We start from the raw sequence: 11,194 nt of genomic DNA on the forward strand, positions 1-11,194 counted from the left end.
CCACCAGGAGCAACCCAGTAGCACTCCTCCATGGCCTCTGCATCAGCTCCTGCCTCCTGGTTCTGGCTCTGTTTGAGTTCCTGCCCTCACTTCCTTTAGTGATGTAGAAATGTAAGTCAAATAAATTCTTTCCTCTCCATCTTGCGTTTGGTCCTGGTGTTTCATGACAGCAATAGTAACCCTAACTGAGACCGTGCACACAATGTTTGATACTGCTAAGGTTTCACGTGAGGCTTCACAGTTTTCATTCAAATGCCAATTCTAACCGTATGCAAGTTTGTTAAGTTGTTAGACTTTGGGTTGGGTTGGTGTTTCATGAGTGGGGCTTTTCTTTACTTTTTTTCTTTTTTTCCTAAGATTTATTTATTTATTATGTATACAACATTCTACCTCCATGTATGTCCACACGCCAGAGGGTGCCAGATCTCATTACAAATGGTTGTGAGCCACCATGTGGTTGCTGGGAATTGAACTCAGAACCTCTGGAAGAGCAGCCGGTGCTCTTAACCACTGAGCCATCTCTCCAGCCCTATTTTTTTCTTTTATAGATTTACTTTATGTGTGTGTTTTGTCTGTCTGTATGTCTGTGTATCACATGCATGCAAGTGTCCCTGAAGGACGACAGAATTGGGTGGTACATCCCCAGGAACTGGAGTTACAGACATTGAGTTGTGAGGGGCTATGTTGGTGCTGGGAATTAAACTTGGGTCCTCTGGAAGAGCAGTTGGTGCTCTTAACTGCTGAACCATCTTTCCAGCCCCTGGTTTGCAATTTTTTTTAAAGAATAAAGTTTATTAAATATAAAAAAAAGTTTTAATATTTTTTGAAAAGTGATAAAGAAAAGGAAAATATAGCCGGGCGGCGGTGGCACATGCCTTTAATCCCAGCACTCGGGAGGCAGAGGCAGGTGGATCTCTGTGAAAAAAAAAAAAGAAAAGAAAAGAAAAGGAAAATATAAAAAAATACTTGTGTTAGTGGGCATGTCTGAGTAAACTCTAGGCTCTTGTGTGTCCGAATTAAAGACCACACCAGGGACACACAGAATTAGAAATAGAGCTTAGACAGGGAACACATTCCCAAGGAATGAGTGTGGGCTAAGGAGGCCCCAAGTCACCTACCATGAGTGTAGAACTCCTCACAGGACCTTTCTATCGCCCCCGCCTTTGGGCTGTACTTTGGTACACTGTGGGCTTTCCCTATGCGGGCTTTGTTCATCAGATGAAGCCCAAATAAGGAAGCTCTCCTAGCCGTTCACTTCAACCTTGCCAGGGCGTGCTCAGTTTGTTGTGTGATGCTCAGGTGGAGAAGGGTCCTAGAGTTTCCAGTCTCTAGTTTTCTGCCATGGGAGCCCTTGGAACCACTGCGAGGAGGTTAAGCACCTGCTGGGTAGGACGCAGATGGCAGGGCCAGGGCTTGGAGGCAGGACAGGCCCAGAAGCCATCAGAGAGATGTGTTGGATTGGCTGCAGGGGAGGGGTCATTCCTATCTTGGGACCAGATGTCTGAATCTGACAAGGCCAGGCTGGTGGTCACCTGGTACCTCTCTTCAAAGCCTGGGTAGACCTCTGAGAGGAACATGTACACCCTCCTCCTTTTCCTCCTCCCCTCCCGCTACCTGGCCTTTTCTGCCCTCTTCTCTGCTCCCCTCCCTTCCTGAACTTTCTTGCCTCTAAACTTCAGGAAATTGAAACTTAAATCTGGGGCACCGCCTTTTCCCTCTCCAGAAAGTGAAACTTGGCCCTTGGCCCTTGTCTCTCCCTCAGTTCTCCAGCTCTTACCAGCTGTGGGCATCAGGAAACTGGCCACCCTAGCCTTCATTTTTCCTAATGTCATCCTTAGAACTCTAGGTCCTCTGACCACCCTTCTCCTGGGAGGAATAGGACCAGACCAGCCACTGCCCCATGCTTCAGCCTTGAAAGGATGCGGCCCTGCAGACTAGAGCAGACGGGGCTTAAGAGTCCCAGACCACAAGTGACCTCAGCGCTTGAGTCTTGTGGCACCTCCCCTACCTAACAAGAGAAGCAAGGTCAAGATGAGGAACCCAGAGCTTGTTAGGCGTTCCTGTTACAGCCTGGTGCGGTTCTGGTTCCCACATCCTAGGAGTCTAACCCAGGGTCCTCCTCACTAATTCTGAGACCTGCTAGGGTCACGGGTCAATGTCTCTAGGAATCTTTCCTAGATCTGTCATGAACACCACAGTGGATACTGTCGGTGCCCAAGATTCCAGCAGAAGACTTGGCTTCCACATTTCTCTATTGCCTTTCAATAGTCCTGTGACAAGCACCCCTCCGTCCCGAGTCTCAGGGGCTCCACAGTTGCTTTCCTCAGTTTCTCCTTTCTCATGATGAGCCTGGGCAGACCCACTTGGGATGAGACTAGCTCCTTCCTATGACACCTTCAGGGTATATAGGTCATGGGAATCCTGATCTGACAAAGCCACTGCCTTCGTAGACTTCAAAGTCCACCCTGAACCCTGTGAAGTCCCCATGCTTGACCCCACCCCCCCCCCCCGGGCAGTATCCCTCAGGCACTGATATCACCATAGTCACGAACTGTGTGGATCACGTCCCAATGTAGTATCACCCACCAGCCCAGAGACTTGGGGAAATCTGAGAAATAGGCACCTCCTTAGGAGCCCAGACACAAGGAAAGTTGCTTCAAGGTCTGTCTCCATTAGTCCCCTGTCCCTCAGCAGCCACAACAGTGAACCCCATTAAGCCAGGTGTAGTGGCAACTGCCTGTAACCTCTACCTAGAATTTAAGTGAGATCCTGCTTCAGAAACGAAAAAGTCTCAGTGTCGGGTGTGATGGTGCACACCTTTAATCTCCACACTTGGGAGGCAGAGGCAGGTTTACTTCAAGTCTGAGGGCAGCGAGTCTAACATAGTGAGACCCTGTCTTAAAATACCAAAAAAAAAAAAAAAAAAAAAATTGGCGTGTGCGTGGGAGTACACCAAACCACATCAGGAGGAAAAACAAAACAAAACAAAAACCATATCATTAACCTGGTCACACTTCTGTGGCTTCACAGACCACTGTGGTTTGTGAAGGACTTGTACACAGCGGGCCTCTAAGTCCCTGGATGAATAACGTGTGGGTCCATTTTATGGGTAGGTGGACTTACGCAGCCTGCGACAGCATACTTTCCAGCTCTCTCTCCCTTATCCCTCTTCTTCTCCCTCCTTTCTCCATCCCACTAAGTGGGCCTGGATTCCTGGAATTTGCTATGTACACCAGGCTGGCCTCATAGATAGCTGCTTCTGCCTCGCTAGCGTTAAAGGAATGTATCACCACGCCAGGCTGGTCTTTCAGGATCTCTTATGCAAAGCTGTGGGCTTGTGGGATCTCCAGGTCCCTCCAGACTGGAGGGGAAAGGAGACTCTGCAAGGTGGGAGAGGGGTAAGGACATCCAGGACAGAGCAGGAATGGGTGGGAACAGTTTATTTGAGGCACTAGAATAGCAGCAGGAAGCCAGTGTGGGCAGAGAGGGCAGGCAGGGACTCAACTGGGACTAGGGGTGGGAGCCTTCATTGGGAGTGGCAGTCCTCCATGGGCAGACTCCTGAAATGGGTACAACCTGGGTACAGTAATGCCAGAGGAAGGAGTTTTAGTGGAGACAGAGGCCTTCCGCTCTAGAATCTTCCAGGTCCCCTTTGCCCATCCCAGACTCCAGGTGGCTTCATTCACACACAGACACAGTGAGCACACAGGTGTACGTTCGTTCGGTTAGACATCCTCGTCAGTGTGTCTGACTCTGAGACTCCAAGGAAGATTTTCACCCCTTTCCTGGTTCCCCAAAGGAAGTCACAGGATTGGCTCTGGACACAAGGGTAGCCAGTCCCATTTCAACAGAACAGATGTGGGTCCATTTGGTGCTCATCCCTGATGCTGAGAGAGTGTAGAAGGGGACCAGACACACCTAGGAGCTGAAGGCTCCTAGAGTCCCCTGGGATCTAAAAGGGGCTGCTTTTCTTCCTGAGCTGGGGGGAATATGGGGAGCACACGGGGGTGGTCAGGGCTCCAGTTGCAGCAGAGCCAGCAAGCTGAGCAGGAGTCCAAGGCCCAGCATGGGGATACTGGCGCGAAGACCAAGGCCAGCTGTGCTGATGTTACAGAAGGAGCTTTGGCAGCAGTAGCTATTCACGGATGCTACTCCTAAGTTGACGTTGATGTTCTCACGAGGGCAGATTTCGGAACAGCCCTTATTCAGGGTGTAGCCAAGGTTGACATTCCCTGTATGGAAAGTGAGATCAGGGGACAGACATATGGACACCAGGAGATGGAGAAAGCACTGTGGATCCCTGATTCTGGCCAGAGAGATGATGGTTAGGATGCAGGCCAGGGAGATGGTTAGGATGGTACTCACCAAAGCCGGCGGCAGCAGATATTGTGACACAGTAATTGTCAGAGCTTGGGCATACAGTTGGCCACAGGCATTTCAAGTTGCTCTTCTGATCGGTGCAGGAGAAGCACATTAGGGAATGGGCTGCAAAAAGGGACACGCTGTAGGTGATAGCTGCCTGCGCCCTGGGGAAGCCTTCCAGGGAAGGCTTCCATTCCAGTGGGGGGAGCGGGGCTTGACACCCAACCCTTTGCTGACAACTAGCAACTACAACATGCTCAGTCCTGGATCAGAGAGAGACGATAAGTGACATTAGACTGTAGTTCTGGAGGGGCTAAAGTGTCTCCTTAAACACAAGGTGACCTGGGGGCTCAGGGCTCCATACCTTGCTCCACACCCAAAAGGGCTGCCAGCAGTACAGGCAAGAAGACCCTCATGCTGGAAGCGGCAGACACCTGGTGAGGGCTCCAAAGAGGCCTGCTACAATGAGAGAGAGAGAGAGAGAGAGAGAGAGAGAGAGAGAAAGAGAGAGAGAGTTAGTTGGTTAAAGGACAGGCTACCCACTCAGGATCCCGCCTTAGACAGCACCATCCTACACCTCCCCAGTGAGCCACATGTGTCCCCTTGGTAGATCAGGATTCAGGCCCCAGGTAGGGCAGGAAAGCAGTATTAACCCCCTGCTGCCCTGAGGCTAGCCATTGAGACCACCTGAGTTAAAGCCCAATTCCTTATCCAGGAAAGGCTTCCTAGCCCCTGCACCAATCAGAAAGCAGTTTGCACTGCCTAAAGCCAGCCTTGTGCTATAGTCACACTTACATAAGCCATATGTTATCTAGAGCCCCTCCTCCTTTTGAAACCTGTAGCAGCCAGATTTTTTTCCTTTGCCCCATGGGCTGCTAATCAAATCTCTATCTCAGTACAACTGGCCCCCTCCTGCTGCTATTGCAGCCAATTACTGAAAGAGCTTTTATCTGACATCCCTTTTGGCAAGTGCAGAATCTTTCTCCAAATTCATCTAATGGTACCTTCCAGTTGACATCCTCTTCCCAAACTTGGGGGCACCCAAGGCCAAGTAGGGGGAACCAAGAACTCTCAGGATGCCACAGAAGTGGGGGGCTTAGGGAATGGACCGGAGGTCAGGGCAGTGCAGAACACTCTTGGAGGGGGCTAGAGGCCTCTGGGCTTCACCATTCCCTCCCGTTGCCCATACTAGGTTGGGGGTGGGGCTCAGGACCCATTTCCAGAAGAAGCCAACTCCATTCCTCCACCTGGGTCTCGGAAGGGCAACAAGAGGTTACCTGTATCCCTCAGCACACTAGGCAGGCAGGTGGGCCAGGGGGCTTTTCTGGGCACCTGGGCAGGAGTCTGTGGCACAGGATAGACAAAGCTGGAGAAAGGACCAGCTTGCTGGGTTTCACTGTCCTATTTTTGAGTACCACTGGCCTCCTACGGGGGGAGCACACTGGTACCATCTGTTGAGTGGGAGGGGCACTCCAGAGACCGAGAGGAAAAGGGGTGACTTACAGATTTGGGGAGGTCCTCTAAGACAGAGAAAGGGAATGCAGTAGGAAATGAAGTTGTAATGTCTTCCAGGTCCAGCCCTTGGCCTCTCCTGTCTTGAGCCTTGCTAACTAACATTATGTAGTGGGTAGCAAAAACCCCAGATGGTCAAGTTCAGTGCCAAGCCCAGCTGGGCCTGTTCTCGCTTCCAGGCAGTACATACAGGGAGAAAAGAAGTCGCCTGTTTTTTTTTTTTTTTTTTTTTTTTTTTCTTCTTCTTCCTAAACACAGTGAGGTTTGGAACGAAGGAGCCCTGAGCTGTCTGCTAGGAAGCTCTGGCGCATGCCACAAACAGGTCGGGGAGGACTCACAGCGTGACCAGAAGGGCTGAGGGGAGGTACCAGGGGAGTGGTTGGAATTGGAAACCAGTCCAGTGCGATGAGTCTGTGTCCAGTCTGTCCACAGCTACCATCTGCAGGCCACTGGGCAGGGCCGCTTGGGGCCCAGGAACTCCTCCTCAAACTCACAGGGCTCACCTGTGAAAGCCAGGTGTCTAGAGGCAGGCGGGCGGCCAGGGAATGAGCCTGTTTAGGCCAACGGAGCTAGCCAGGGACAAGGCACAACCGCGGAACCTCAGTACCAGTATGCAAAATCCCGGACAAAGACAAAGAGCTCCCGCTCCACACTCTGGGGAGGGTCCTGCCGCTGGGCAACCAATCCACCTAGTCAGAGGGTCCCACAACTCCTGCTCTAGTTTACAAGGGTGTCCCTGGAGATCCCAAGCAGACAAATCAGCAACGGTGGAGTTGAGAAAGGGACACCCAGTGAGGGCTCAGCAGGGGCCTTTGCCCCTCTCTGCTCCAGATCTCCAGAAACATTCCAGGAGGACTGGGGGATGGGAGGAATGGAGCACGCTGCCGGGGGCCTCGCAGGCTCCAACCACTCCGCACACGGGTACCGAGTGCCCAGACCTCAGACGCTGCAACCAAGGCCGCCAGCTCTCTTCCAACGCATCCGCATCATGGCTCTGTCCTCGCGTGACGCGTGAACAATCTGAGACCGGGCCCCGTAGACTCACCTCCGGGCGAGGCGACCCCGAAGAGCTCCGGAAACCTCAGGTCCTGGAGATTGCCACAGTCTGGAGATTCCCTGGCGGCAGAGCCGGGCTCGGATGGCGGGGGCGGGCGGCGGGCGGGGCGCTCCACGGGCTGTGGGCGGGTCCTACTGGTGGGGGGGGGGGCAACCCCGGCCACTCGACTCAGGGTCCTGCGGCTGCGCCCCTGGTCTAACAGGACAGCCCCTCCTTTGAGGTTCGGATCCGAGTCCCGACCCATGCGCCCACGGCTGCGGTCCCCAGACCCCGGTGGCACCCAGAAGTCTTCCCTAAATGCTCACAAAATGTGGTGACTGAGCGCTGGCGTGGCCCGCCGCTTTCCACCTGGCCTGAGGTGCAGCCTGTCTGCCTTCTCTTGCAGGACAGACCCGGGGAGGGTGGAAGGGCTAGGTCTTTGCGGCAATTATTGATGCTAGGACCTGTGCGCAGGCTCCGCTTGTTTCCGGAAGGAGAGGACAGACAGCATCCCGAAGCCCTAGGCGCTCATGGGAATCTCCACTGCCGCGGGGGCTGAGGAAGTGCTGGACCGAGGATGTGCACCTTCCGCCCTGCTCCTTCCTCCGGGCTGAGCCCATCCCTCTCTTGGGGTGAGGCGACAGAATATGATTTCGGGGAAAGAGGTCATTGCGGCACTGGTGTGGACAGATCTGGTTCTCAATTCCCCTTCCTCTGCGAGCAGGGCCATCTCTTACACTCCACTAGGTGGGTATGAAACAGAGGCTCCAGAGCCCAGTCAGCCTATCTTGGCTGTCATCTAAAGTGCTGAAGCTCCAGTTTTTAGAAAGAAATCCCCAGCCCTTCTGTTTTTACCAAGCATCTTTCAATATTTTATTCCTAGTACTCAGTAAGTATTTCGTACCCAACAAATAGTAAAGACCACTTGCTGAGCGTGAGCCCAGTAGCAGGACTCTGGGGGCCCTTGTCCTGCTTCTGGGGGCGTGGCAGGGCACAAGGAGTGGGTTTAGTTTGCCTCGCAGGACTGCTTATCTCCTCTCCTACCCTCTTCCCCTTCCTCTTGCAGAATTCTCCCCAGGAGCTTGTGGGTTGCTGAGTCTCTGCCACCTCCTTTCCTGAGAGTCGCACTTCCATTTTTGATCGCACATGTGGGAATACCGGTTTTGCACCTGATCTTCCCGCACAGTCTAAGGAGCTGACGGTGGTGGCAATGGCTGGCCCTAGGAAGGAGCTTCACAGTCTGGGGGTGGGGCAGAGGAGGGGTAGTAGGAGAAGGAAAAAGTTGTGAAACTGGATGGTAGATTGGCCAGGGTGGGGCTGAGGCCAAGATGCCCAGGAAGCCAGCTGTTGGGGCGGGGGGGGGGGGGCTTAGGAGCATATGATGTCCCCTCACAGGTCGTGCAATGCGTCAAGTGGTGGTGGGGGCCACATGCTCCAAGTGCTCATTTCTCAGGAGTTGAAGGTGAGGCTCGGAGTGTGTCCTCAGATGTCCAGGCTACAGCATGGTGACATTTGGTGGTTTGGAGAGTCCACAGTTTGGGGTGATATACTTGCCGTCCTCAGGATGGAAACTGTCCCGTGGCCAGGCTGTTGCTCAATGTCTGAGTCCTTGGCTTTCTGTCCCCTCCAGGGTCTCACCTGGGGGTCGGACAGGTCTAAGCAGCCAAGGATGGAGGTGTCTTCCTCATTTTAGAACATCTTTCTCATATTCCCTCAGTGATCTGAATGCCTACCAGGTTGTCACCATTGAGGAACTGAGGGCAGAGAACGTCATCCCCTGGCTGACACCATGTGCAGCTCATGGCAGGGTCTCAGTATTTAAGGAGTCACGGTTCATCAGCACAGGCCCCTCCTCTGGGTCTGGAAGACAAGTGGCATTTTGAAGGGTCTTCATGGTTATGGGTGTCCAGCTCACAAGTGTCCTAATGGCTCAGCCATTAGGCCTAGATGCCTCGGAAGCACTGTCTAGAGGGTCCTCGCTGTGCAGTGACCCATGGGGTCGCAGGAGTCTGGCTGGCTCCCTAAATGCTGTGCAGATGGGAAGAGACTGCGTGTGTGCAATAAGCTTATAGGAGCTATGACAGGCACTGGGGTCCATGTCCCCAAGGAGGACAGTGATCTCGGGGATGATGCCAGGAGTTACTACATCAGGCTGACCTCGCGTGCTGAACTTCTTTTGGTTTGTCTCTTTATCCAGTCGGTCCACTGGTGACAGACACCAAGTGAATGGGTCAGGTGATGTCCATCCCTTCACAAATGTGATCCCATTGCACTGGTGGCTCAGCTCTTCCTGTCCACTCTTTCACCTGAAGGCAGTCCAGAGTCACATGGGAGAGCCTCTCGGCAGTCACGCTGGCTTCTGTAACACCCAGACCATGGATTTTCCTTTCCTAACCAAGGTCTTCTGTTTGACGTTATCTCCTGCGTCCTCCGTTCAGACTTCACAGACCTTGTGACTAGGACATTCAGAGTCCTAGTCAGCTTGAACAGCTGTCCCCTGCAGAGATCCCATCCCCCACTGCTTTCCTGGATAGAAGGCTCCTGTCACCACCCTTCAGGTGCAGTTGGGAAGCAGTCCTGAGTCCATCGATCATGGTGGTGTCTGTCTCCCTGGGCCTGAAACGTTTGCCTTTCTAGAGCAGTGGTCACAAGAAGCTAATCTTTTTAAACAGGGTCTGATGTAGCCCAGAGCGGTCTTGAACTCACCAAGTAGCTGAGGATGAACTTCTAATCCTTCTGCCTCTGCTTCTGGGTAAGAATTATTGGTGTGTGTGTGTGTGTGTGTGTGTGTGTGTGTGTGTGTGGTGATATTTTGTTTATATCTAACAAAAAATCTTGCCTAAGGATCAGAGTGCTGAGGTAGCCACACCAGCTAGCCATAGAGGCCAGGCAGTGGCACACACCTTTAATCCTAGCACTCGGGAGACAGAGGCAGATGGATCTCTGTTAGTTCAAGGCTACCCTGGGCTACATGAAATTGATCCAGTCTAAAAGAGAAACAGGGCTCACACAAAGGTGATCCCAGCACTTGGGGTCACATGCCTTTAATCCCAGCACTAGGGAGGCACATAGGAGTGATATGGCTGGGTGAAGAGAGGAATATAAGGTGGGAGGAGACAGGAGCTCAGTGCAGCCAGTCTGAAGCAGTCGTCAGTCTGAGGACAGGATCACCCTTTTGGTCTGAGCATTGGTGGAGATAAGAACTCTAGTGGCTGACTGCTCTGCTTCTCTGGTCCTTCAGCTTTCACACCCTGATTGATAACTGACTCTGAGGTTTATTAAGAGCAACTAGAATTTGTGCTACAGATGTGTACTGCTGTACCAGGTTTATGAGTGCTGGGGACTAAACCTAGAGCCTCGTGCATGCTAAACAGTGGCTCTACTAACTGAGCCACATCTCCAGTCTCAGTTCTGTTAATCTTTCTGGTTCCTCAGCATGGACTGACAATGGCCATCCATAGCGTGATTTAGGCTTATGCCAATGGCATTGTCTTGGGGTGGAGTGTCTGGCCATTGAGCCTGTCTCACTCTGGTGGAATTCCCTTTCTGTCCTCTCTACAGGTATAGAAACACTCACCTACTTCAGGAGTCCTTGGAGACTTTTGGGGCACTATGTCTTCAACTCAAGTGGACAGGATAATCTGTCTAAGGATAAGGAATTTCTTCTTTGGAACATGGGCTCTCACCCTCCACCGTGCAGGGCAGCAGCCCTTCTGTCTAGGCAGCTCCCACTGGGCTGTGTGCTGGTTTGAATAAGAAGCCCCCATAGGCTGATGTATTTGAATGCTTATATATCAGGGAGTAGCATTACTTGAGAGGGATTAGGGGATGGAACCTTATTGAAGGAAGTGTGTCACTGGAGGTGGGGAGGGGCTTTGAGGTGTCAAAGCCCAAACCAGGCCCAGTGTCACTCTTCCTGCTGCCTGTGGATCCGGATGCAGAACTCTTAGCTACTTCTCTACTACCATGTCTGTTTGCATGCCACTGTGCTCCCCATATGCTGATAATGGACTAAACCTCTGAAACTGTAAACTAACCCCAATAAAAAACCCTTTATAAGAGTTGCCACGATCATGGTGTCTCTTCACAGGAATAAAACATTGACTAAGACAGGATGTAACCTGTACCACTTCTTCCTCTCCAGTCCCTTGACTTTCCTGGATAGAATGTAATCTCACGAGGATGGCTGAAACTTGGCTGTCCATTCATCTGCAGATCATAGCAGGCTCTGGTCCTAGCCCTGAGGACTTGATTGACTCAGCCTTAGTCAGTTCTGAGCCCGCT

The 11,194-nt window shown here is 52.3% G+C and overlaps 1 protein-coding gene and 1 long non-coding RNA gene across 3 annotated transcripts; one reads left to right on the forward strand and one right to left on the reverse strand.

Moving 5' to 3' along the window:
• Positions 1-3,423: 3,423 nt before the first annotated feature.
• Positions 3,424-7,103, reverse strand: Ly6e (lymphocyte antigen 6 family member E). 2 transcript variants are annotated; one of them, XM_041672665.1, is made up of 4 exons: positions 6,920-7,103; positions 4,727-4,818; positions 4,366-4,485; positions 3,424-4,232 (listed from the first exon to the last, which is right to left on the reverse strand). In XM_041672665.1, the coding sequence occupies exons 2-4, from the start codon at positions 4,776-4,778 to the stop codon at positions 4,012-4,014; spliced, it is 393 nt and encodes a 130-aa protein (XP_041528599.1). In that variant the 5' UTR covers positions 4,779-4,818; positions 6,920-7,103; the 3' UTR covers positions 3,424-4,011. The 2 variants fall into 2 exon arrangements, with proteins under 2 accessions (XP_041528599.1, XP_041528598.1); XM_041672664.1 differs by having other exon boundaries at positions 4,727-4,821.
• Positions 7,104-8,276: 1,173 nt separating this feature from the next.
• LOC121461553 lies at positions 8,277-10,954 on the forward strand. Its single transcript, XR_005976186.1, has 3 exons — positions 8,277-9,468; positions 9,583-9,662; positions 10,472-10,954. It is a non-coding gene; the product is annotated as an uncharacterized LOC121461553 (long non-coding RNA).
• Positions 10,955-11,194: the final 240 nt, after the last annotated feature.

The sequence above is a fragment of the Microtus oregoni genome, unplaced genomic scaffold (genome assembly GCF_018167655.1).
Source record: "Microtus oregoni isolate MIOR12 unplaced genomic scaffold, Mior012 000022F_ref0000154, whole genome shotgun sequence".
In the NCBI taxonomy this organism is placed as follows: Eukaryota; Metazoa; Chordata; class Mammalia; order Rodentia; family Cricetidae; genus Microtus; species Microtus oregoni.

What these genes read in the sequence shown, in the direction of transcription:
- Ly6e (XM_041672665.1), bottom strand. Translation starts at nt 4,778, where the DNA reads ATGAGGGTCTTCTTGCCTGTACTGCTGGCAGCCCTTTTGGGTGTGGAG. An exon ending in CCTTTTGGGTGTGGAGCAAG is followed by an intron (nt 4,486 to 4,726) that starts GTATGGAGCCCT and finishes CCCTTTTTGCAG; the next exon opens with CCCATTCCCTAATGTGCTTC. An exon ending in ATCTGCTGCCGCCGGCTTTG is followed by an intron (nt 4,233 to 4,365) that starts GTGAGTACCATC and finishes CTTTCCATACAG; the next exon opens with GGAATGTCAACCTTGGCTAC.